Here is a 26,151-nt window from a genome sequence, read left to right as displayed (position 1 = left end):
TGTTTAGGAGAAAGAGGATCAAAACTATGAGCATTAAAATGAAAACTGTAACACAACAACCAACAACAGAAGCTAGGGAACCAAAACAAAGGCAAACTAAGTAGGCAACGAGAGTGGGAAAAGGATTAGAGGTATGAGGAATATTATGGGGGAAGTCAGCAGGGAGGGGCAAGGGGGGAAAGGGAGGGAGATGGTACAGGAATTAAGAAGCATAGTAGGAGGGAGTGGAGTAGACAGGAAGGTGTTGAGAAGAACTATATGCACAACCAATGGGCATGGACTAAGGCGGGAGGACAATTGGAGGGAGGGGGATTACTGGGTGGAGGGGAACAAAGGGAAAAGAAATTAGGACAACTGTAACAGCATAATCAATAAAGCGTATTTAAAAATGCAATAAAATTTTTGAAAGAAAAAAAAAAGATGCCTGCTAGAATATAGCCCAATATGAAAATGTCTGCGATTCCTTTCAGTGACAAAGTCACAAGTTTTGCTAACACTATTGTGGTTTGTTGCCTATATTTGTAGCAGACATGTGGTAGACTGAATAATCACACACACACCCAAAGGTGTTTCTAATCCCTAGAACATGATAAAAGAGACTTTGTGAATGTGACTAAGGGTCTTGAGATGGGAAGGTTGTCCTGGGTTGTCCAGGTAGACCCAGCGTGATCACGTGGGGTCCTTAGAAGAGGGAGGCAAGATGGTCGGAGCCAGTGGCGGGAGATGACACCAGAAGCAGGAGGTTGGAGATTGGGGCAATGAGAGGCAGGAAACGCAAGTTCAGGAATGCAGGTGACTTCTGGGAGCTGAAAGAGGCAAGGAAATGAATTGTCACTTGAAAGTTCCAGAAGAAACCAGTCCTGCCGACACAGTGATTTTAGACTTCTAATCGCCAAAACTGTAGGAGTATAAATTTGTGGGGTGTTTTTGTTTTGTTCTTTTTGTTCGATAGTTTTTAATTTTTAATTGTAAAAATATACCCGTAAAATGTACCACCTTAGTAATTTCTAACTGTACAGTTTAGCAATGTTAAGTATATTTCATTGTAGTGCACCCCACCCCCAGAACATTTTCATCTTGTATCAGGGAAACTTGTTACCCATAAAATAATTCCCTGTTCCCTTCCCCCAGCCCCTCACAACCACCACTCTACTTTCTGTCTCTCTGAATTTGTCTGCTCTAAGTACCTCAGGTAAATGGAATCACACAGTTTTTGTCCTTTTGTGACATACTTGTTTCACTTAGCATAATGTCCAAAGTTTTATTTATTTATTTATTTATTTATTTATTTATTTATTTCATTTCAAAGTTTTATTTATGTTGTATGTAGCATGTGTCAGAATTTCCTTCCATTTTCAAGGGTGAATGATATTCCATTGTATGGATATACTACATTTTGTTTAACCAGTCACTGGATGATGAAAAATTTGTTGTTTTGAAACTCACTAAGTTTGTAGTAATTTGTTACAGCAGCCATAAGAGTCTAATACAGGAAGGAAATGTCAATTTCCAAGTTCACAGGCCCATCCTGCATTCTTATGCCAGGTTAGAACCCTTGCCCTAGGCACTGTCCTCATCTGCACTGCAGAGTCTGACTCTCAGACATGCCCAGGTTCCAGGTCATGGGAAAGGGAGAGAGCAGAACCACCTGCCCCGGGTTTGAAGGCCCAGATCCTTGTGAGGATGCAGTCACATGGCCACACGCAGTGTAGAGGATGCAGAAAATGTCATCTTGCATTTGGTGGCCCATGTCAGCCTCCATCTCTAGTTCTGAGGAAGGAAGGATGAGAGGAATTTGGTGGACAAGGCAAAGTCAACTCCCTCAAAAGACTCTCCAGGTGGGAGGAGTCAGGAGACAGAGCACAGCCCAGTTTCCTCCAATAAACTCAATATCTCTGAGGCAGGAGGTTCCAGGGTTAGGCTTGCGTGCCAGGCAGAGCTGCCTGCTTTAGGGCTCACATCTGCTGTGCAAACTTGGCAAGTCTCTTGATCTCTCTGAGCACCAGCTTTCTCATTTTCAAGGTGGGAGAAAGTGTTGTACCTACCTCAGAGGTGTTATAACAATTCACTGCTCTCCTGTGTGGAAAGAGAGAACCTCTTCATTGTACTCACTTTGCACTCGCTGTTCCCACTGACTGGGATGCTGTTCCTCTAGATGTCCTCATGGTTCCCTCCCTCCTTTAGGTCTTCAATCAGATGTCACCTTCTCTGGCTGTCTTACAGACAACCCTTCTCTACACACCTAGTTCCACCTCTGGTTTAATTTTACTTCAAAGCACTTTTTAATAGTTGACATCATATATATTTAGTTTATTATGTTGTTATTCTCTGACTGGAATGTCAACTCCATAAATGGCAGGGAGGTTTTTGGGTTTTGTTCACTGTTGGATCCTCAGTGCCTAGAAGGGTGCTGACCTATAGTAGTTACTCACTAAATACATTCTTGAATCAATGATTGACTGAACAAATTAATAAATGGATGAGTTGGTCACAATCAATTGGTTGAAGACCTCAGCTGTACCTGAAATCCTGAGCAGGCCCTTTTGTTTGGACCTCATATTGGTGGCAAGTGGGGAGGGGTGAGGAGACCCGTCATTTTCTTTATACTCTGCTGTCTCAGCCTTACTTTCTCTTCCCAGCCCACAGTGGCCCTCTCCCCGGGTTGTCTTCCCTCCCCTAAGCTGCTTCTTCGTGGAAATACTTCCTGGGTATCCCCTCACCACCCCATCCCATTTGGGCAACCTACAGAGAGAGGAGCCCTCCCTCGCACCACCCCCACCTCATCGGGGCACCTATGACCTCGTTTTGTGAGCCTGGATCTGCCCACCCCTGAGACTGTCCTGCTCAGGAAGTCACCTTCCTTCCTCAGTGTCCCCTTCCCAGGCTCCCCTGGTCCTGCCCTGTTGTCTGCTTCCAAGTCTGGGCCTGCCCTAGACCACCTATCTGTCTAGGCTAAATGTTACAATGTGGAACTGAGACAAAAATTATATCCCAGATGTACTCAGAAACAGAGCATCAGGGATACTGAGTCCAGATCTATACCTGACCAATCCCCGTGGAGGATAGTGAAAAGAGTCAGGAATGAAACTAGGTGAGGGGCCTTAGGAACATGAAGGACACTTCGTGAGCCTCCCCACTGTCCCTCTGCCCTTGCCTCCAGGAAGAGTCGCTCTTGCTGAAGAACTGGAGCTGCAGCTCCCGCCCCTTCCCCAGGACCCGGGACCTGAGGCAGCTGCAGGTGAGCTGGGAGAGTCAGGTCCGGCCCTGGCCTCACCCGGCCCCCTCCTCTGGCTCCTTAGGTGGCCCCTTCGCCTCTCCTTCTCACTTGTCCCCTTCTCCGTGCCCTCCTGGCCAGGCCCCCTGACCTCTCCTCACATGCCCACACTGGCTGTGTCCTCTCACCTGTCCCCTGATGTTTTGCTCTCGCCTGTTCCTCCCTCAGTGCCCCTCACCTGTCCTCTCTCACGCGCAGCTCTCACCTGCCTCCGTCTCCCTCCTCAGGTGTGGGAGCGCCCCGTGGCCTTGGAGGCTGAGCTGGCCCTGACACTGAAGGTCCTGGACACCGTGGCTAACTCGACCCTGGGGGACACCCTGGACCAGCCCGTTCACACGCTGCGCCACATCCACACCAAGCTTCAGGCCTGTGTGAGTGCTCTGGGCTCCCAGGCCATGTCTGTGGGCTCTGACCCCCGTATGTCCCCCTCTGTCCCAGGCCCTGCCTCACGCTTCACACCCCTTGTCCACAGGTCCCAGCTCAGGCCACAGCAGGCCCCAGGCCCCGGGGTCACCTCTACCACTGGCTGCACCGCCTCCAGGAGGCTCCAGAGAAGGTGAGAGACCAGGGAGTGACCGGCATGTGGGGGCCACTGGGAGCCCAGATGGCAGAAGCCACTGACCTGTCCCGTCTTCCCTACAGGAGTCTCCTGGCTGCCTTGAAGCCTCTGTCACATTCAACCTCTTCCGTCTCCTCACCCGTGACCTGAAATGTGTCACCAGTGGAGACCTGTGTGTCTGACCCTGAGACCCACCTACAACCTGTCCCAGTATATTAAATATTATTTATGCACCAACTACCTCCCCTAGAATATTGCTTCCAGATCCCTATTTATTTATGAAGCTACCCAAAGAGGTTTATTCTTGCACTTTCCACATAATGTATGAAAATAAATCCCTTGTCTATGCCATTGACCTTGTCTATATGTGACTGTGCAAATGACTGCATGATTACATATGTGACTGTGGTCCTCTGCATGTGTGTGTATGAGTGTGGGATCCATTCCTATTTTTCTAAGAGTTTTTTTTTTCCTAGTCATGAATGGGTAAATGTTTTTCGAGATTGATTGTTATAATCATGTGATTTTTCTTCTTTAGCTCATTTTAGTAGATTCTATTGATTAGTTTTTAAATATTAAATCAGCCTTGCATTCTTGGAATGAGCTCAGTTTGGTCATGGTGTACAATGTTTTGATCTGTTGCTGAATTCTATGTGTTACTATTTCATTAATGATCTCTGTGTCTGTATCCATTACTTATTTTTGTGTGAGACAATAAATTTACCTCAAGTTTAAGCCAGTAGAGTTAGGGCTTTCAGTTACTTGCAGCCAAAAGCATTTTTAATTAGACACATGGAAATGAAAGGCAAGTTTCCCATGAAGTGGAAGAATTCTGGCTGCATAGGGTTGTTCTGCCTCCACTTTTCCCTGGGGTTGTCATTGGTATGAAGCTTCAAGGTGTCCACATATTCAGTATCCATAGAGGAGATGGGAAGATGGGTAATCTAGGACTGCATTTCAGGGAACCAGGCACTTCTGCCTAACCCCATCTCTGTGACATCACTGTTTCTTCAAACCTCTTTTTTTTGATAGTTTCCCTACATGTCTTTCATATCTTTTCTGCTTCCTCATATCCACTTCTCCATCACATCCTCACCCAAGAAGAGCTCTCAGAAGCATCTAACCCATTCCTTATCAACTCTTTCTTCTTTCTCTCACTTTGATTTTTGTGAAATCACACTCTTGTCTTCTCCAACTTCTGGCTGCTTCTTCTCAGTCACATTTTCGGGATTCTTTCTTCTTCCCACCTCTTAAGTACTGGAGCTTGTCAGAGTCCTGTCCTGGACTCTTGCCTCTCTTCCCTCTTTACACTCTCTCTGGTGTCATGTCAGATATCCCTGTGGATAACCTGGAGCTGGCGACAAGCCACCTTCTCACTGATTACCCTTGTATCAGTCCACCTAGGCTGGATTATGCTATAGTAACAAATGACCCTTAAATTTCAGTGGCTTATAACAATAAAGGTTTATTGCTCAGTCATGCCATGACCATCCTGGGTAGACTGAGATTCAAGATGAAGGTGCAGCCCCAGGATATTTATGGTCTTAGAGTAGAGAGAAGAGTGCACAGTGGCTATGCACTGGCTCTTAGAGCCTCTGCTAAAAAATGATATGTATCACTTGACCCTGACTCCTATTTCATTGGCTCAAAGAAGTAATATAACCAAGTCTGAGGTCAATAGAGCAAGGATTTGTATTCCTCACTTCAAGAGGAAAAAGATGTCTAGAATAATAAGGTAGTCTAACACATCCTAAATTCATATCTTCAACTCCGATTTTAAGGACAAGGACAAATTATCTTTATTATTGTGCATAGAAACCAGCTCAAGTACAGATCCAAACTGGACCACATAATAAGCCAATAGCAACAAAGACTCTGATCCTAAATGTTTCTTTGCCATCCTCTGAATAATGATCTATATAAACGAACTGACTAGTGGAAGCCCCCATGAAGGGAATTAGTCTACAGTGCTGAGGAGGCAGCGCCCACACTCTCCATGTCTGCTAGAGCAGGGTGGCTTCTTCCACCCCTAGGATTTTGGTGGATGCCTGTTAGCTTTAGCACTTGTAGATTGTTGTTGTTGGTGGTGGTTTTTAAAAAAATGAAATGTTGACACATCACATATGGCTGTAAACCAAATAGAACTATCTTACTGTGTATGAAGTGCAAATATGTTTATCAGAGTTTTGTTTTGTTTTTTGCTTGAGTAATGAAAAACCTCAACTCAACTTGCTTAAACAACCAAAAATTTATACTCTCAACAAGAAGCCTGAGGGTGAGATAGATCAGGAATCACACTAACGCTGTCAATAATTCAGATTCTTCCCATCTTTCAGCCTGGCCATCGTCAGCATTTCAGTCTCTTTTCAGTTTCAATCTCCGTTACAAGGTGGCTACCACAGTTCCAAACACTGTATCCTCTTGGCAAGAAAGAAAAGAGATAGCATCTTACCATATATCTTTTTTTTTTTTTTCCAGTGAGGAAAATATTTCCCAGGATACCCCTAACAGACTTCCCTTCAAGCCCACACTAACATCCCATTAAAACTTACAACACAAGTCCTGGCTGCTGTGGCTCAGTGGATTGAACGTCAGCCTGCAAACCAAGTGTCGCTGGTTCGATTCCCAGTCAGGGCACATGACTAGGTTGCACGTCAGGTCCCCAGTTGGGGGTGCGAGTGAGAGGCAACAACACAGTGATGTTTCTTTCCCTCTCTTTTTCCTTTCCCCTCTCTCTAAAAATAAATAAACAAACAAATTAATTAAAAAAAAACAAAACTTGCAACCCACCCTGGCTGGCGGTGTGACTCCGTTGGAGCGTCCATCCTATAGACCAAAAGGTCGTGGGTTCGATTCCCAGTCAGGGCGCATACCCAGATTGTGGGTTTGATCCCCAGTTGGGGTGTGTATAAAAAGGCAACTAATCAATGTTTCTCTCACATTGATCTCTCTCGGTCTGTCTCTCTCAAAGCAATGAAAGAATGTCCTCGGGTAAGGATAAAAAAATTAAAAACAAAATTGCAACCCCCTCTAGTGCTCCTCATATCTCTTACTCTGTTCTACTTTTCTCCCATAGCATGTATTCCCTTCTAACATACCATAAATTTGCTTATTTATTATGTTGTTGATTGTTACCCCTTCACCAAAGTAGGGATTCTTTTCTGTTTTGTTCACCTCTGTGTTTCCAGAACCCAAAACAGTGCCTGGCACATAGCAGGTGGTCAGTCAATATTTATTGGCATAATAGATGACCCTCACGTTGGCCAGCATGTGTCACATGCCTTAGCCTAAACAATTCACTGACAAGGGACATGAGACAGCTATGATTGGCTCAGACCAAAGATGGTTCCCTTCATGGAGGTGATGGCCCACTTCGCCTGAAGGCTCAGGTCAGAGCAAAGAGGATATTAAAAAAAAAAAAAAATCAAAACTGAGGTTCTTTCAGGCCTCCATAATCTATTATAGTCCTCCAATACCTATTTCATATTGTCTACTGTCTCCTTAAACCTTCAACTTCCCCTTCCCCATCCTCACCCTCATGGATAGGTTTGCTTCTTCCTCTGAAAATGTAGAAGCAATAGAAGAGAATCTCATGTGCCCCCATTACCACATCTGCTTACCCACCAGCATCTGGGCCAGAGTTGCTGTCCTCTACTTGGACCCTGGATCCCACCCTTTATCACTCAACAGCACCCTACACAATTTGCCCCCCTTATCCTATATCACCAGTTTTCCTCTGTGTACTCTTATAGTTTCTATTAAAGAAATGTTATCTCATCCCCACATCCCCCCCCAGCTACTGCCCCATTTCTCTGCCTCCCTGTATTATTCAGGGTTCTCCAGCGAAACAGAATTAACAGGAGATACAGCTGTCTATCTATATCTACTTACCTATCTGTAATCTATCCTAACGAGAGAGAGGGAGAGGGGTAGGGTGGGGGTGGGGAGAGGGGGAGGAAATTGACTCATGCAATTATGGAGGCTAAATCCCAATACTTTAGTCGGCAAGCTGGAGACCAGAGGAGCCAATGTGTAGTTCCAGTTCAAGTTCAAGGCATGAAAACCAGGGGAGCCTGTGGTGTAAGTTCTAGTCCAAAGCCAGGAGGCTCAAGATCCAAGAAGCTAATGTTTCAGTTCAAGTGCACAGGCCATAAAGACTAATGGCCCAGCTCAAAGCTGTTAGGCAGGTGGAGTTCCCTCTTATTCAGCCTTTTTCTTCTCTTCAGATCTTTAAGTATACGCTGAATCCACTGCCCCCACCCTGGTCCTGTCTACCCTCTCCCACCTGGACCATGGCAGCAGCCTCCTCCCTGGGCTCCCCAGCCCCCCAATCTCTTCTGCACATGCAGCCAGACAGATCCTGTGAACACCTGAGTCAGGTTGGGTCCCTCTCCTGTTCAGAGACCTCTCCTGGCTCCACCACACTCAGGGGCTGGGGGAGCGAAGAATGGGGAGTTGTTTAGTTGATATAGTTTTGGGTTTGTTTTTTTTAATTACAAACTTTTTTTTTAACATCTTACTCTTTTAATCACCACTTAGCAAGGCATGCATTCAAATATGACAACATTTTCTGGGTGATCTAACCTATAAGTAGCACCAGAAAAAAAAAGACTGAATATGCACTATTAAGCCTAAATCAACTCCAGTGTACTTTGTCTATGGTCCCCCTCCCTGTTTTATTTCAAGAGATAAGTTGTGCTGTGGAGCAGTGCTTTTCGTATTTTAACATAATGTGAATTATATGGGGGTCTTGTTAAACTTCTGAATTGAATTCAATTAATCTGGATGACACCTGAGATCTGTATTTTGTAACAAGCGGCAGGTGATGCAGTACTGCTATTGCACGCGCCACACTGTGAGGGACAAGGCTTGACATGTACTCCCTGAACTATGGGGACAGTTTAAAGTTCCTACAAAACAGTCTTGTGGTTACTTTTACCACTACTACATTGAAGTGTATTGACACCAGTCAATCTAATCCATTGTTACTTCCTGGAAGCCCCCTCCCCAGCTCCCCACAATCACTTTTTTATTGATATATAACTGACATATAACATTATATTAGTTTCAGGTATATAACATAATGAGTCAATATTTGAATATATTGCAAAATGATCACCAAATAAGTCTAGTTCATATCTGTCACCACATAGTTACAATTTTTTTCTTGTGATGAGGACTTTTAGGATCTATTCTCTTAGCAATTTTCAAATATGCAATACAGTATTATTAATTATAGTCACCACACTGTATATTACATCCCCATGACTCGTTTATTTTATAACTGGAAGTTTGTACCTTTTGACCCCCTTCACTCATTGTGCCCACCCCCTACATCTCTGCCTCTGGCAGCTACCGATCTTTTCTCTATATCTATAACCTTGAATTGTTTTTTGTTTGTTTGTCTTTGTTTTTGAAATTCCACATATAAATGAAATCATATAGTATTTGCCTTTCTCTGCTTCACTTATGTCACTTAGTATAAGGCCCTGAAAGTCCACTAATAAGGTCTCAAATGACAAGATTTTATTCTTTTTTTAAATAAATGACTAGTACTTTATTGAATATATGTACCACATCTTCTTTATCCATTCACCCATTGGTAAACATTTAGGTTGTTTCCATATATTGGTTATTGTAAATAACACTGCAATAAACATGCAAGTGCAGATACCTTTTTGAATTATTGTTTTCCTTTTCTTTGGGTAAATACCCAGAAGTGGAATTTCCATAATCATCTTGATTCCTTGGAAAACTTCAGCCAATGCCCAGTTTTTCAGGGAGATCTCCTGCTCCAGTTACATCTCTTAGGGAACATGGAAGGTTTTAGGGCAAAGTCACAGTATTCACTTCTGGTGGCTGCTGTAACGAGCACAGCCACACTGGCTTACACTAACACAAAGATACTCTCTCCCAATTCTGGAGGTTAGAAGGCCCAAAGGAGTCGTCAAGGGCTAAAACCAAGCTGTAGGCAGTGTGATTCCTTGGGGAGGATGTAGGGAAGATTCAGTGTCCTTGCACTTTTTTAGCTTCTAATGGCCTCCTATACTCCTGGGTTTGTGGCCCCTTCCTCTGTCTTCAAAGAGCATCACTCCAGTCTCTGCTTCCATCATCACATCTCCTTCTCTTCTGAAGTCAAATGTCCCTCCACCTTTCTCTTATGAGGACATGCATTTCCACTTAGGGTTAATTCAGATAAGCCAGAATAATCTCCCCATCTCAAGACCCTTAACTCCATCACATCCGTAAAGTCCCCTTTGCCATGTAAGGCCACACTCTCAGGTTCCAGAACTAGGACCTGGATGTGTTTGAAGGCCATCATCATCTCACCACAGTCAACCTTCTCTCTACTGTTCCCAGGTTGTGGAAAGGCTGGATTTCCTTTTTTCCGCTGGATATCTGTGTCCTATCTGATTCTCTGTCATTCCTCAATCTGTCGTTCCTCTCATTCAAGCTTTATGGAAATACCCCAGTATCTGTTCTACATTCAGTTACAAAAAACTTGATTTTTTGCCAGGCACATGGCTAACCTGAGTCAAGACTCAGCTTCTTGTGGCATCATGTGCCCACCTGCAGCTAATTTCTGACAGCACAATATAGACAGTAATATCATGTGGCACTTCTGGGATCGACTCTTAGAGTGCAAGGCATTCTCTTCTTCACCCCTCCCTCCCATACTTCACCTGTTGTCTGGGACATGAATGTGAAGAATGGAGCTCAAGCCGTCATCCTGGACCATGAAGAGAAAGCCACATATTGATGATGGAGCAACAGTATAGAAGGAACTTGGGCCCTGATGCTGGAGGCACAGACAGCTTGGGCAGCCGCCTTCTTCATATAAGAGATACGAGTGCTCCTCATTTACGGTAAACCTCAACACTGATTTGTGGTAGGCAGGATAATGTCCATGTCCCAATCCCTAGTCCCCATGACTATGTTGTGTTACATGGCAAAGGGAGTTAAGGCTGCAGATGGTCTTTTTAAAAAGTTGCTCATCAGCTGGACTTAAATAAGGAAACTATCCTGGGTTACCTGGATGACTCCAATGTAATCACAAAGATCCTTTAAAGTGGAAGAGGGAGCAGAAGAGAAGGTTAGAGGCAGAGAGAGATTTGAAGATGCCACATTGCTGGCTTTGAAGAAGGAAGGACCCACCAACCATAGAATGCAAAAAAACCTTTAGAAAGTAGAAACTTCCAGGAAATGGATTCTCCCCTGGAGCCTCAGAAGGAATGCAGCCCTGGCCCTGCTGACACCTTGGTTGTAGCCCATGAGACCCATTTTGGATTTCTGACCTCCAGACATGTCAGATAATAAGCCTGGGTTGTTTAAAACCACTAAGTTTGTTTATTATAGCAGCAATCAAAAACCAATGCATAATCTTCCCTGAATCTTTCTGTCTTCAAGGCCCCTGATTAATAGTAATAATCAAAACAAACACCAACATTAACAATGAACATACTGAGCACTTTCCATGTGCCTGACACAATCTTAGCATGTTACACTTACTATCTTATGTAAGCCACACAACACACCTACAAAGGAAGTAGAAAGCCTTAAAGACAAATATGGGAAAAGAAAAAAAAAAGGCTGAAAAATAACAAGCTACACACCATCTCAAATGTTATGACAAGAGAGCACAAAACTCAAAGAAAGTAGAATGGAAGAAAGAATAAAAACCAAATGCACAATAGAAACTAATGCTAATTATTATTAATAATGAAATAAGATTAAATTAAAGAAAAAACAAATATACAGTAGAGAGGATCTACAAAGCTAAATATCAGTTATCATCGGTAATTGGAAAAGACTAATAAAACTGTTGCAATTATATTTTAAAACATGTATGTAAAGAACATACCAATGACCAATATAAGCAATCAAAAAGGAAACAATTGTCCCTTTCAAGCCTCAGGAACAGGGAATATAACTCGCTTTCGCGTTTATTATCTCCACACAGGAAGGAGCTGACGTTCACACATGTCGCGTAACATAAGCAGCAGAATCGGGACTTGAACTATGGAACCAGCACTCCCGAGCCTGCTTGCTGAATCGCTGTGCTATGGCGCCACCTCGCGAACACTTCCAGCCTCCTCTAACTCGTCCTGCTACCCGTGAAACCCCGTCTCCTTCCTGGGCTTAGCTTAGGGTTCCCACCGCTCATCCGCTGGGACACTTGAGCCAAACATGTTCCAGCCCTTAAGAGTTTCAGACTAGGCTTCCTCCACGGGCTACCTTCTGAAATTTCATTTGCATTTTCCTTTCAGTCTCAACCACTCCCCTGCGTCCCCCTCGGCACTGCTCACCTCTGAATTCTTGCCACCCCTCCTGGTAGCGGGTTCGGATTTTCTGTCTGTCTGGGATGGGATGCCAGTCTGTGGAGAGCGGCTTACTCAACAGCCCCCATTGGCCGGGCGTCACCTGAGAACTTGCAGGAAGTGTAGAATCTGAATACTGTACTATCCAGATCTGCCGCAGCCGGACTTGTATTTTAACAGGTCCTCATCCCAACCCCCAAGTGATCTGCGGCGCAATGGAAGTTGAGTAGCTCTGGCCTAGACCACAAAGGGGCACTGTGGGACCCAGGGAGACTTGGAAACAAGGCTCCTCACCTGGAGCAGGTGTATCTGAGAAAACTGTCTTCAGCCCTGTCCTGAGGTTAGATGAGGAGGGACCTTATCTGTGTCAGAGAAGTTCGAGCTCACTCTGGGGATTTGGTTCCAGGCACTGTCTTCTGAGGCTCCCCTACCTGGGACCCCTAGAAATGTTTCTCTTTCTCTTGCTCATGGATTTTTTTTAAATCAAGAAAATGATATGAAATAAATTTTATAGTAGATGAGCAAATTGAGGTACCAAAGACCAAAGCCCTAACCCAGTGGTTCTCAAACTCCAATGTGCATCAGAATCACTAGGAAGGCATGTGAAAACTCAGATTGTTGGGTTTTCACCCCTAGAATTTCTGATTCAGTAGGACAGAGGTGGGGCTGAGAATCTGCTTTTCTAAGGAGTTCCCAGAGGATGTTTGTTGATGCTGCTGGTTCAGGGATCCCGTTTTGAGGACCACTGTTCCAAACCACACAGCTACGGCTACGTTGGAGGGTCATGGGAGCTCTTAACAAATAATCCCATTCGATGATATCATTACAGAAGTGTAATTAATGAGGGCTGATGAACCAGTGTGAACTTCAGTACTTGTCTATTTCCCTGTATTTATGCAACAGACAGCATTTTCACTTAAATCGTGAGCCACCTATAATGTTATGTTCAGGTACTACCCTGATTGAGACTAATACTTTCATTTTTCTTTTAGAGGTAATTTCACATATATACCAATCTCCTTTTTTATGGTAGATATGAACAAATCTGCTGTCTTCCCACTACATTCCCAGAGTCCTTTGCAATACCTCTGTTATAACTCTTCTTATATTGTGTTGGAATTATTGATCTACCACCTGACTTTCTCAAGGGCTCATGGGTTCCTCAAGGGCAGGCATTCTTTCATGTGAAGAAAAAAATGTGTGATAAGGAGTTGTGTATTTTTCTACTCTTTGTCTACCCTGTGTTAATAAACAGTGAGGAAATGGGTTCTGGATGAAGAGGCTGTGTATGTCCTCACACGGGCATGTCAGCATGTTCTCCAGTGTGAGACTTTGTGGGGTGTAGGGTGGGAGTAGTTGGGGCTGAGGGCTTGTCAGTGACGGTGGGTGTGTGTTTGTGTTGTGGGGACATTGTCTGTGACTGTTTCTCTGGGACTGGGTATCAAGCATGTGTCTACGCTCAGTGTGTAGACACCAATGAAATTCAGTGACCATCAGTGGCAGACTGTGAAAGAATGGAATGTCCCTCCCCCTGCTCATGTGTGTGTCCCTGGATTAGGGATGCTGTGATCTCTGTGGGTTCTCTTTGATGCTGGCTGTGTCTGCGGCCCAACAGGTCCTGTGTTCCTGTCCCTGGGTCTGCCACCCTATCCGGGTCTCCTTGCTCTCCCATGTTGCCATCTGTATGTGAAGCTCATGGCCCAACTCTGCAAGTGGAGCTCTAGGTGACTGCGTCCATGCCTGCTACATTTACCATGTCTCCATCCCTGAGTCTGGGCCCTTAAACGGCGTGGGGGGGGGGGGCAGAGGTTTTGTGTCCTTGAGGTCAAGGAGGCCCCCCTGGAAGTCAGCGGCTGGAGATTAGATTTCATGTGGTCATGGAAAGAAAGAAGGGAGAAGGATCCAGGTCTGGTCTGGGACAGCACCAAGCCAAGGTCCGGGATCTCAGGATCGTTATAGGGATAGTCGTAGTAGCTCCTATTTATTGAGCACCTACCATGTGTCAGGCACTATACTTCGTGCTTTATATGTTTATATTTATGCTGTTGTCTTATTCAATATTACATACTAAGTATTTATGTTACATTTATAAATAACAATTATGTGGACTATTCATGTTTATGAACATTTTATTATATTAGTTATAAATCACTATATAATATAAAGTGATTTTATATTATCATCTTTTATTTTTATTATCATATTCCATTATCCCATTGAAGATGAGGGAAACTGAAACTCAGAGAGGTCACACAGCAAACAAGGTCACTTGGCAAGGTGACAAAGTCAAAATTTGAACCCACTTCTCTGTTTCCAGCCTTTGGCTCTTAATTACTGCATTACCCTGGCCGTGGCAGAGAGCATCTGAGAGGACCAGAAGGGGATTAGGTGAGCTGAGTGACCATGAGTAATAGCTGCGCTGGTTTACATTTATTGAGCCCTGCTGTGTGCCAAGCACAACGCTACAGGCTTTCATAATAATAATGATGGCACATGCTTCTGTGACTCTTAGTGACAGACCCTGCTATAAGTGCTTTCACATGGATTGTCCTTCTACTCCTCACCTCAGCACTCTGAGGTGGGCACCACCCCCGTATCTGTGAGGCCCAGAGGTGGAAGTATGTGTGAAAGCTCAGGAAGGACCTGGGATTCAGTGCCAGGCTGTCCCTCGTACCCTTGAACTTTCTATTACCCCTTAGAATCTTCACAACAATCTTACAGAGTAGGAAGAAATAGCAGCCATTTTACAGATGGGGAAACTGAGGCCCAGACTTGGACTCACCCACAGAACCACAGACTTGAACTATTATTTTCTGTCTGAGCAGCTCATCCACTCCTGACCCTGTTCATGTCTGGCAGGAAACCAGAAATGCCAAAGCAGCTCTGCAGGGCCTGGGCCAGGCTCCCAGATGCCCACCCTGTCCCACCCTGAGGTTTCAGGCTCCTCCCCTTCCTGCTCCCTAATGTTTCCTTTGATTTATGTCATTTCTGCTTGCTGATTGGTGAGCACTCATTGTATGTTACAAGAATTGTCTGATCTCCCGTAGATTATTAGGTTTTCGTTTGGGTTTTTATTGGTTTGGATTTTTGCTGTACAAAAGTTTTAAAGTTTTGTACATTTCAACTGATCCTATTTATTTTATAGATCAAGATTTCCAATCTCGTGGAAAATCTTTCAGCTCCTAGGGAGTGGTAGTAGGGGTAGCAGCCTCTTCTTCCCTCCCTCTCCCCCTCCTGGGTGGGGGGTGTTTGATATCTTCTTGTCAGTTTGTAAGCTCTCTTTATTTTTATAGCTTCGCCCCCCCCTCCCCAAGCCTTTGCGCATTACCTTGCAATGTTTTTTAAGTGATTCACCAATAGGTCTACCTCATATTTCACAGATTCTGGTTTCTGATCTTGGCCTCACTCCAGAGAGGAGGAGCTGCACCGCCCCCCTCCCCGCCCCCTTTCCCCTCCAGGGCCCCTCTCTCCTTATCTCCAGCTTCTACTTTCCCAAGGTCTTGGGACTTATTCAGCCTTCAGGCCCAACCCCCCCTCCACTTTCCCCTCCCTCAGCCTCTCCTTCTGTGGAAGGGGAGAGGGGCGTTCCATTCCTTGTCAATTTTTAAGAGTTCCTCCTACCTTTATCGATTAACCCTGTTACCCTCTCTGTTGCAAAACGCTGTCCTCAAGGCCTGTTTATTGACTTCCTTTTTAATGCTGTTTGCACAGAAAATCTTAAGCCGCTACTTTCATACAAATATGCCCATCTTGGATTTCTGGGTTGTGGGTTTGCGACCTGGGTTAGGAAGGTCTCCCAGTTCCTGGGGAAGGGGGCGCCCTCCCCTCCCCTCTCCTCCCCTCGCCCTCCCTCCCGGAGTCCTAATCTCTCAGCTTCTCACTTCCCACGGGTCAGGAGCATAAAAGCCCGCAGGGGACGTGCCCCACAGAGTCACCATGTCCCCGCTGTGCCCACTGCTGCTGGCCCTGGCCCTCGTGGCCGTCCCTGGCGTCCGAGGCGCCTGCCCCGCGGCTGCCGACCTCAAGAACCCCGATGGGACGCGGACGTGCGCCAAGCTCTACGACAAGAGCGACCCTTACTACGAGAATTGCTGCGCGGGCGCCGAGCTGGCCATAGAGCCGGACACCGATCTGCCCTTCCTGCCTTCCAACTGGACCAACGTCATATCCTCACTCGTGGTGGCCCCGCGCTGCGAGCTCACCGTGTGGTCCCGCCGGGGCAAAGGCGGCAAGTCTCGCAAGTTCAAGACCGGCTCCTACCCGCGCCTTGAAGAGTACCGCCGGGGCGTCCTCGGCCACTGGTCCAACGCCATCTCCTCCATCTACTGCAGGTGCGGTCCCGCCCGCGTCCGTGCGCGCACGGCGCGCTCAGCTCCGAGCCCAGCGCCCAGCCGCACCACCGGGCCCGCGGGCTTGTCCAGACCTCTGAGCCCCTGGCCCATATTCGGAGTCCCTAGGCCCAGTCCTGGAGGTCCCCCTTCTCCCTCGCACCCGCGCCTCCCCCCACAAGCCCATGCCTCTTGGGTCTCTCAGACTCTGTTCTGGAATTCCCAGACTCAGAAGCTGACCCACCACCCGCTCCATTCTGGGAGCAAGCCGCCCACCTGCCTACCCACCACAGCTGCACTCTGTAGGGAAGGCCACCCACTCCGGAGTGGCCAAGCCTAGCTTGAGAATAGGGAACCATCAACCCCCTCACCTTGAGACCCCAGAAACAAAGCCAGTCCTCCCCCCCTACCCAAATCATCAGGTCCCAGAGCTTCCTGGGGTCTCCCAGACTCTTAAGTCTGATCTAGACCTCAACACCCCTGACCCAATGCTAGGAACACCCTATCTAGTACTTATGCTCCCCACCTACCAACACCCTCTAGGACAGCTTCAACCCTAGAAACCAGAGCCAGAGCCAGACTCAATGGGGAGACCCCCGAGCCCACCCTGCACTCGTGTATCCAAACCCACAGACTCTGGGGCCTAGCCATAGCGCCCTCCAAAACCGCCCCACCTGCCCCCATTATCCCCAAGAGCTCCAAGAGTCCTCAGCCCCTAATTCCCAGGCCAGGACACGGAGCTCTTGGAGTTGGAGTCCAGCCCCAGATGTCCACCTCATCTCAGGTTTAGAACCCCCCACGGCCTGGGTGTCAGAGCCCCTGACACTTCCTGGTGATATTTTTTTATTCTGTTGCAGGTGTTACTGATGCCTTAGAAGCTCCTCATCTCCAGCTACAAAGTGCTGAGCCCTTCACCTGGCCTGTTCCTGGGGCCTGCTGAAGGTCCCAAGTCCCAAATGGAGAGAGCTTTCTGCCTGCTCCCCGACCCTGCCTTCCCTGCAATACAGCCCTTATGACTCCCCCTGCCTGCCATCTGCTTGTGCTTGGAACCCAAGTTCACACAGGACAGGGATTGGATGGGAGACAGCAGGTGGTTATGCCAGGATCAGCCCATACCTGTGACAATGCTATGGATGGGGGCACACCCATGGATTCTGACATGGATTTAGGTGTGCACAAAGACACAGAACATGTGTGTGGCATGCAATGGTACTGCAGGCTGATAGTTAAACACTGATATGCTTCCCACACTATTTGGTAGATAACCCTTCCCTGAGTGTCCCCCAGCTGTCTGGCCTGCCAGGGACCTTCAGATTCAGGATTCTTGCGTGAGACAGCAGGTGGCCTTCTAGTACCTGCCCCAGGCTAGAGCCAGGATCTGCTGCTAGATGTGGCCTGAGCCTAGGACTTATGGGTTGTTAAATTTTTTCAACCCTCCTCTTCCCAATACATGGGAGACACTTTAGTTCACATTTCTGTATTTCTGAAATTTTGGATTTGCCGCTTATTCTCACCCCCACCCCCAGGGATAAGGGCCCTCAATGAATATCTGGGTCTGGGGGCTCTGAGGAGAAGCTAAAGAAGAGAAATGAGGACTTGGGGCAAGGAGGGTATGGGGGCATCTCTGAGGGGTGACAATTTGGGTTTGAAGAGAGAAGGGGAATTTGGAGAGATTCTGAGGGTTAAGAAATACAGGGAAAGAGGTAGGTGGAGATGCTAAGAGACCATAAATTGGGGACATGTGACAAGATCAGAGAGCCAGGGAGGCACAGAGGGAGAGGAGTTGGGAGGAGCTGGGGGTCACGGATTAGAGGATTGGGAAAGGAACTCCGTGAAGTTCTAAGAAGCAAATTGGGGACATACTCAGCACCCTTGGGCACGTGTCAACAGAATTTATTGAGCACCTACTATCTGTCAAGCACTGACTCCAGAAGAAGTGCCCCCTGTCCTCATGGAGTCCAGAGAGTGCAGGGGAAATGCTAAAGAGTCAGACATTCAAGGATGTGTGAAGCTATCGAGGACCCAGCAGGATCAAGGGGCCTAGGAGGTGGTAAGGGATCAGGGAGAAACTGCAGTGCACTGCGGTATTAAGGGATCAGGATGGTGCTGAACCTCAGGGAGGTGCTAAGAGAATACACTGGTGCTAAGGGTCAGGGAGGTATCAAGGGTCAGGGAGGAGCTAAGGGTTATTAGGGAGGAGCTAAGGGTCAGAGACATGTCAAGGGGCAGATAGTTGAGACTAGGGGTCAGAATGGCCTGGAGTCAGCCAGTCACTCCCTGAACTGCACAGAAACAGAGGAGTCAGTCACCCTTGTCCGCCGCAGCCCACCAGGCTCCAGCAGGTTCTTTGTCTTGTGCAGGAAGTGGACAAAGCGCACACCAGGGCCATAGTGGCGGAACACGTGGGACACCTATGGCAGCACCGGGGTCAGAGAGAAGTCTTTATTAGGGACCCTGCTATCCTGCCTCCTCCCTCTGCGAGGTCTTGGGACATGTCTGGATGGCAGCTGGGGTAGGGAGTCTCACCTGGACCCAGCAGCTGGGACGGCCCCTCCCAGAGGTCCGGGGGGCCACATGGTGCTGGGCTATGGTGGTGTGGCGGTCAGCTGCCAGCAGCCAGACGTGCAGCTCATAGACACACATGTCCAGCCGGCTGTCCTCATACCTGGGGGTGGGGTCCAGGTTTTCAGCCTCCACCGCCACCCCAACATCCTGACCCAAATCTCTGGCCCCAATCACCATTTAACACACACTCACTGGCACCCATGCTGTGCACCTGGGCTGGGTGGTGCTGGCAGCACAGCAGTGACCAAGACATTCCCACGCCCTGCCCTCACAAGATTCATAGTCCAGTGGGGGCGGCAGATCTGTTACCAGGTAGTGACAAGCATGAATGGTCAGTGCTGGGATGGGGCCTAGCCAGGGAAAGTTTTCCTGGTGGAGCCATGTTAAACTGACTCCTAAAGGATAAGGCGGAATTCGTCTTGAGAAAGACAAGCATCTGTGGAGGAAGGAAAACCTCAGGCCTGGCACATTTCAAAACCTGAAAGTGTCAGCGAGAAGGGGCCATGGGCAGGGCTGGGTTCTCCAAAGGCAGGAGGGTCCTGTTGGGGAGCTCAGGCCAAAGGGGAGGAGGAGGCGAGGCTTGCACTTTGGGGAGCCCCTGTGTGCAAACTGGTGGGGCAGAGGCACGTACCAGTCCATGACCGTGATGTCTGGCTGCTCGTCATCAAGCAGCTCCTCCCACAAGCCCTCAGCCAGCAGATCCACACACTGCTGCTTCACCGTCCAGCTGTGAGAGAGGGCACAGGGGTGGGTGTGGGGGGCGGGCTCTGGACCTGCTGGCATTCTTGGGCATCTCCCAGGTGGGCCTGACCCTAGGGAGCAGGAAACCCTGGTCATCGCACCCTCATATTGAGGGTGCTCATGCATGGGTGCTGAGTGCTCACTCAGCATCTTACAGTCTCAGTTTCCATCAGCTCCTCAGAGGGTGATGCGCTTTGAACCCTGTGCTGTGGATGGGTCAAGAAGGGACATGACTTGCCCAAGGTCAAGCAGCAAAGAAGTGGCAGAAACAGGATCCCAACCCTGGGCATCTGTGACTCGAGTCCCTTAGTTTCACCTTCTCACCCAGCGGCCAGAAGCAGGGCTCAGTTTCACGTAGAGGTGGAGGCCTAGGGGACTCTCCCCTCCCAGGAAAGGAGGCTCAGCAGAGGAACAATAATAGCTGCTATTTATTGAACATCTACTATGTTGTAAGCCAGATTTGGCTAGAGCCTGTGTTGTGTGTTCTACGAGCATTATCTCTGGTGACTATCTCTGTGTTTACAGAGCAAGAAACTGAGGCCCAGAGAGGTAAAGTCATTTTCTCCAGGCAACACAGTGAGGAAGGCTAGAAGAGGGGATCAAACGCAGGCCACTGGGTCCTGGGCACTCACCTGCGGTTGTGCTGGAGCTTCTCAGTCCTAATGTTCCACCCTCGGAAGTTGCCTGCCAGGTGGAGGAGCAAAGGGTTAGAACGTGCTTGGTCTTCAGGACCGCCCCCTCCCCTGGGGTCCATCCACCAAGCACTCACCCAGGGTCTCCAGGGCCTGCTTTGTTGGACCAGTAGGGGGTGCTGGCTCATAAATGTTGATGCCTGAAATGGGCAGATGGTAGAGCTTCAGGCCTGCTGAGGCTGTTCCTCCCCACATTCTCCCCACAGGCCCCCTGCCCCCAGGGCTGCTCTGGGAGGGCATGAAGCTGTGCCCCACCCACCAGACCAGGCCAGCCTGGCAGGGATCAGTGAGTCAGGGCCCAGAGAGAGCCCTGAGAATGTCCTGGGGGAGAGGGGCAATGTGCATTCTGATGAGACAGACAGAGGGACAGAGAGGCACCATGAAAGAGACTTAGGCCCTGGCTGGTGTGGTTCAGTGGATTGAGTGACAGTCTGCAAACCCAAAGGTCACTGGTTCAATTCCCAGTCAGGGCACAAGCCTGAGCTGTGGGTCAGATCCCCAGTTGGGGGTGCGTGAGAGACAACCCGGATGTTCTCTCCCTCTCCTTCTCCCTCCCTTCCCTTCTCTTTAAAAATAAATAATCAAATCTTTTTTAAGAGAGAGAGAGAGAGAGAGAAAGAAAGAGAAAGAAAGAGGAAGGAAGGAAGGAAGGAAGAAAAGAACAGGCAGATGGAGGAAGTGAGGGAGGGAGCAGGAGGGAAGGAGTGACAGGGTGACAAAGAGACTTATGGCGAGAAAGAGACACTGGACATAGCAAGACAGAGAGACAGGGATGCAAGGTGGGACGGAGAACCTCAAAGGGACAGAGAGAACAAGTGACAGAAAGAGGCAAAGAGACAGAGACAGAGGTAGAGAGACAAGGAAACCGGCGGAAAGTAGGCGAGACAGACGGTCTGGATAAGCAGCTCCGGCGGCAGCCGGGCTCTCCCAGCTCCGCCCTGGCCACCGCGTGCGCACCTTCGGGGTTGGGCGAGCGCAGCAGGTTGCGGTAGAGCGGCCTCCGCAGAAAGAGCAGCTTCCAGGTGAGGCCCGGCGGCAGCTCCAGGCTCCCGCCCGGCGGCTGCCACTCCTCAAGCAGCAGCTGCCGCGCGCGGGCCTCGGACGGCTGCTCGGGTGGTGACAGCCCGGGGCTCTCGGGGCTCTCGGGGGCCGCGAGTGACGGCGGCGTCAGAGGTGGTGGCGGCGACGGTGGCGACGGTGGCGACGGCGGCTCCTGGGGGCTCGCGGGCCCCTCGGCCTCCATCCCGCCGCCGAGCTCGCGTCCGTCCTGCACCTTCTCCATTCGTCGGGTCTGGGCGGCTCCCCTCCGCAGGGCTGGGGTTAACTGGGGCAGGAGGGGGTGGGGCTCTGTAGCTGACATTTAAGAGCGGGGTGTGTTGGGGAAAGGATCTGGGCTCCCGGCCCACCTCCCTCAGACCCGGGAGTCCAGGCCCCCGGCCCCTCCTCGTCTGAGAAGACAGTAGGCTGGAGCCCAGCCCCCCTCAGTTATCCGGGCCTCCTGCTCCGATTTCTCCAGGTCCAGCTGGAGACCCAGGCCCTGGCCCTGGGATTGGGGTGTGACAAGTGAGCTAATACCAGAGCTCCTTGCTCTCTAAATGAGGTCTGTCTGCTTCATTAAGATCCCTCATGGCAGGAGGTTAATTAATAAAGACCCCCTCTTTCTGCCTCCCCTCTCAGAAAAGAGGTTTAGAGTGGGCAGAAATCTTGCTTCTGCTACTCCCTCTTCTGTCGTCACTGGGACACACCCTTGGGACCCTGACATTTCCCTTTCTGGAAATCAAGGTCGGGGGTGGAGGGCAGTAAGAGACCTGGACCCAGAGATGGGGAGTCACCAAAATGGGGGACCCTGTGGAGACACTGAGGTAGCAGCGAGGAAAGCAACAACCCAACCTGGGTTTTTAGGGTGCCTGCACCCCTTCCTGGGGTTGGGGCAGGCAACACAAGTTGCCAAAGCCTCCTCACCCAGAGGTCACAGGAAGTTTGGGGTGAGGGATGGGGCAATGGTGGGGGCAGGAGGTTGGGGTGCAGAGGAAGTGGGGTGGCAGAGAAACCTGTAGGGCCAGATGCCCACGGCCACATCCCTCCCAGGCCACATCCCACACCAGGTAAGCACAGGCATGGAGTTCCACACAGATTACCAGTAGCTGCAGACAACAAGTGCTTGCTGCTTGCTCGGCGCTGGTCTAAGTGCTTACAAATCCATTTCATCCTCTAAGACCATAGGAGGTAGGTGCTACTATTATAAAGGAAAGGCAACAGCAAACACACACATGTGTGTGTGCGCGCGCACATGTGTGTAACTGTATGCCACGGATGCGTTTCAGCCCCCACCTCACCTATGCACCAACCCTATGTGGGGTGTTGTTGTTACCCTCATTTCACAGCTGGGGAAACAGAGTCGCCCCCACAGGCCTGGTCCCCTATTGCCCCAGGTAACTGCATGCTTCCCTGGGTGCTTTGTGCCCCTGATTTGAGGAAAGACACATGCTGCAGAGATTGGGAGCTTAGCTCGCACCCCAATGATGATGTTCATGCAGCTGAGGGTGGGCTGCGTGTCAGGCATCGTTCTAAGCTCTTTAGGTGGGGCAATGAATTCAATCTCCACATCCTCCCTGGGAAATAGTCTATTGTTAAACCCATTTTGCAGATGAGGAAACAGGCACAGTCGTGAGAGCTAGTAATTCACTCAAGTTGTACAGCTGGTATGTGCTCAGTTGGATACACAAAGCCTCAGATGAGATACACAGGGACACAGATTCAAGTCACACCCAGGGAGAAACACTGGCTCACATAGAAGCAGACAGGAGACAGTGGCCATATTTACTGTCTGTCTTCAACTCACTAAAGCTCTCAACAGACCCCAGGAGGCAGATCCAAGGCAGAGAGGTGAAGTGACTTGTCCTGGGAAAGTTGGGAATTATCCAGGGAGGGTGGGGAGGCCCCATGGGAAGGAGCAAACCAACTAATGCATACCAGAGCCTAACTCCACTGCACCTGGAAGTTCCCACGGGAGTCCCCAGACAAACACTCAAAGAGACCACGACAGCTGGAACAACCAGAGACCCTCCTGGCCACCAGAAGCACACAAACCCACATCCATATCTGGCAGCCTGCCCACCTGTCTTCATTGGAGGAGGAAGAGAAGGAGGAAGGGGCAGAGCCAGAACAAGAGTGTGGTGAGTGGAGTCAGAATCCAGGGCAGGGCGTAGCCAGGAGCCAGACACCTAAAAATAGGGGCAGGGGAGAGTCTGCAGAGTGGAAATCAACACCCCTCCTCTGCCTGCCCTCTGCCTGCCATAGTTTCTGCACCATCCCCTCCCTGAGAGTGGTCACACACACACACACACATATACGGTGGCTGCCAGGGGGTCCTACAAAAACCTAAATCCAACCACTCCTTCCCCCACTTAAACCCACCATGGCTCCCCAGTGTCCTCAGCAAGTCCCAGATCTTTGGCCAGCATTTGAGGCCCTGGATTCCTGGTCCCTGCGTCTGTGACCTATTCTCTCTCATGAAGTTCTTTCCACCTGGAAAGCCCTGCCCTCTCTTCCACATCCTCATGCTCAGAGGTTCCCAATTATTAAGGCACATCATGTTCACTCAGGGGGCTTATTTAAAATGCATTTTCAGGCCCTCTTCCCAGGCATCTTACCCCCAGAATCTAAAATTTAAGAAGTACTACATGCCTACATTTCTGCTATGAGGAACATTTTTACCTAAATGTGGGGGTGCCAGGAGCACAACCGGGGCCCTGCAAAGCCCAGTTGCTCTCGACATTAGATCTCAAACATCCTTTTTCCAAACAGGCCAAGGTCTGGCTGACCAACATGGCATCCTTCCCCAAAAGCCACCCTTCATGTGTGAAACGTTAAAAAACATGACTAATGCTGTGACCACTTTGGAAAACAATTTGACAATTTCTCTCTTTTTTTAAAATTTAATTTATTTAATTTTAGAGAGAGGGAAAGGAAGGGAGAAAGACAGGGAGAGATACAGATTGGTTGCGTCTCGCACGCCCCCAACTGGGGACCTGACAGGCAACCCAGGCACGTGCCCTGGCTAGAAATCAAACCAGCAAACCTTTGGTTCGCAAACAGGCACTCATCCACTGAGCCACACTAGCCAGAGCTGACAACTTCTTATAAAATGAACTATCCACTCTACAGTCAGGCAATCCTACTCCTAGAATTTAGCCTCAAGAAATGGAAGGATACGTCCCCACAAAGACCCACACACAACGCTTTTTCAAAATACAGTTGACCCTTGAACAACACAGGTTTGAACTGCGTGGGTCCACTAATAGGCGGGTTTGATTTTTTTTCTGATCAATACTGGAAATGTATTTTCTCTTCCTTATGATTTTCTTAATAACATTGTCTATTCTTTAGCTTACTTTATTGTGAGACAACAGTATACAAGTATAATACATATAACATACAAAATATGTGTTAATCTAATGTTTTGTCATTAGTAAAGCTTCTGATCAATAGTAGGCTATGAACAGTTCAGTTTTGGAGGAGTCTAAGGTTTTTGACTGTGCAGGGGAGGGAGCGCTCCTCACCCCTACATTGTTCAAGGGTCAACTGTAGCTCCAAATCAGAACAAAATGCGTGTCCATCAACAGGTGAATGGATAAGGTGGCCAACCTCCATCCATACCATGGAGTACTCTGAGTGAGAAGAAAGCCTGAGTCCTTGAAACATGCAGTCACATGGGCAAAACAAAAATTGTCATGCGGGGTGATGAAGGCCAGGCAAAGAAAGAGCATGGACTGTGTGAGTCCATTTATATCAAAATCTCTAAAGGGCAACAGATTAACCTAGAATCAAAGAGAGCATGTCAAGGGTATCCTGGGCTGAGGGACAAACTACAAACACACGTGAGAGTGGACTTCATGGAGTGATGAAAGTTTCTTTTTTTTTTAAATTATATTTTATTGATTATGCTATTACAGTTCTCATGATTTTTTCCCCTTTGCCCCCTGCCATCCAGCACCCCCACTCCCTCAGGCAATACCCCCACCATTATTTATAGCCATGGGTCATGCATATAAGTTCTTTGGCTTCTCCATTTCCTATACTGTACTTTACATCCCCATGGCTATTCTGTAATTACCTATTTGTACTTAATCCCCTCACCTATTCAGCTATTCCTCCACACTCCCCTCCCATCTGGCAACCATCAAAACACTCTCTGTATCCATGATTCTGTTTCTGTTCTTCTTGTTTGCTTAGTTTGTTTTTTAGATTCAATTTTTGATAAATGTGTATTTTTTTTGCCATTATTGTTCATAGTTTCAATCCTCTTCTTTTTCTTAAATAAGTCCCTTTAACATTTCATATAATAATAGTTTGGTGATGACAAACTCCTTTAGTTTTTTCTTGTCTGGGAAGTTCTTTATCTGCCCTTCAATTCTAAATGATAGCTTTGCTGGGTAGAACAATCTGGGTTGTAGGTCCTTGCTTTCTGTGATTTTGAATATTTCTTGCCAATTCCTTCTAGCCTGCAAAGTTTCTTTTGAGAAATCAACTGATGGTCTTATGGGAACTCACCTGTAGGTAACTGACTTCTTTTCTCTTGCTGCTTTTAAGATTCTCTCTTTATCTTTAACCTTTGACTTCTTCATTATGATGTGTCTAGGAGTGGGCCTCTTTGCTTCCATCTTGTTTGGGA

At 48.2% G+C, this 26,151-nt stretch overlaps 3 protein-coding genes across 3 annotated transcripts; 2 read left to right on the top strand and 1 right to left on the bottom strand.

The window, feature by feature from the left end:
- Positions 1 to 758: 758 nt before the first annotated feature.
- LOC149994637 (interferon lambda-3-like) lies at positions 759 to 4,022 on the top strand. The gene is made up of 5 exons (XM_090259078.1): positions 759 to 815; positions 3,161 to 3,238; positions 3,502 to 3,645; positions 3,747 to 3,830; positions 3,917 to 4,022. Exons 1-5 carry the CDS (start codon positions 759 to 761, stop codon positions 4,013 to 4,015), a joined length of 462 nt encoding a protein of 153 aa, XP_090115204.1. The 3' UTR covers positions 4,016 to 4,022.
- A 12,046-nt stretch (positions 4,023 to 16,068) lies between these two features.
- On the top strand, positions 16,069 to 17,500 carry LOC149994636 (syncollin-like). The gene is made up of 2 exons (XM_090259984.1): positions 16,069 to 16,482; positions 17,337 to 17,500. Exons 1-2 carry the CDS (start codon positions 16,088 to 16,090, stop codon positions 17,344 to 17,346), a joined length of 405 nt encoding a protein of 134 aa, XP_090116110.1. The 5' UTR covers positions 16,069 to 16,087; the 3' UTR covers positions 17,347 to 17,500.
- An 856-nt stretch (positions 17,501 to 18,356) lies between these two features.
- NCCRP1 (NCCRP1, F-box associated domain containing) lies at positions 18,357 to 21,808 on the bottom strand. Its single transcript, XM_090259983.1, has 6 exons — positions 21,435 to 21,808; positions 20,555 to 20,617; positions 20,418 to 20,469; positions 19,676 to 19,771; positions 19,006 to 19,144; positions 18,357 to 18,890 (listed from the first exon to the last, which is right to left on the bottom strand). The coding sequence occupies exons 1-6, from the start codon at positions 21,757 to 21,759 to the stop codon at positions 18,750 to 18,752; spliced, it is 816 nt and encodes a 271-aa protein (XP_090116109.1). The 5' UTR covers positions 21,760 to 21,808; the 3' UTR covers positions 18,357 to 18,749.
- Between the last annotated feature and the right edge of the window lie 4,343 nt (positions 21,809 to 26,151).

The sequence above is a fragment of the Furipterus horrens genome, unplaced genomic scaffold (genome assembly GCF_987537825.1).
Source record: "Furipterus horrens unplaced genomic scaffold, mFurHor1.1.pri manual_scaffold_13, whole genome shotgun sequence".
Lineage (NCBI taxonomy): Eukaryota > Metazoa > Chordata > Mammalia > Chiroptera > Furipteridae > Furipterus > Furipterus horrens.
The sequence above is the reverse complement of the archived record's forward strand: the minus strand, read 5'-3'. Positions and strand labels throughout refer to the sequence as shown.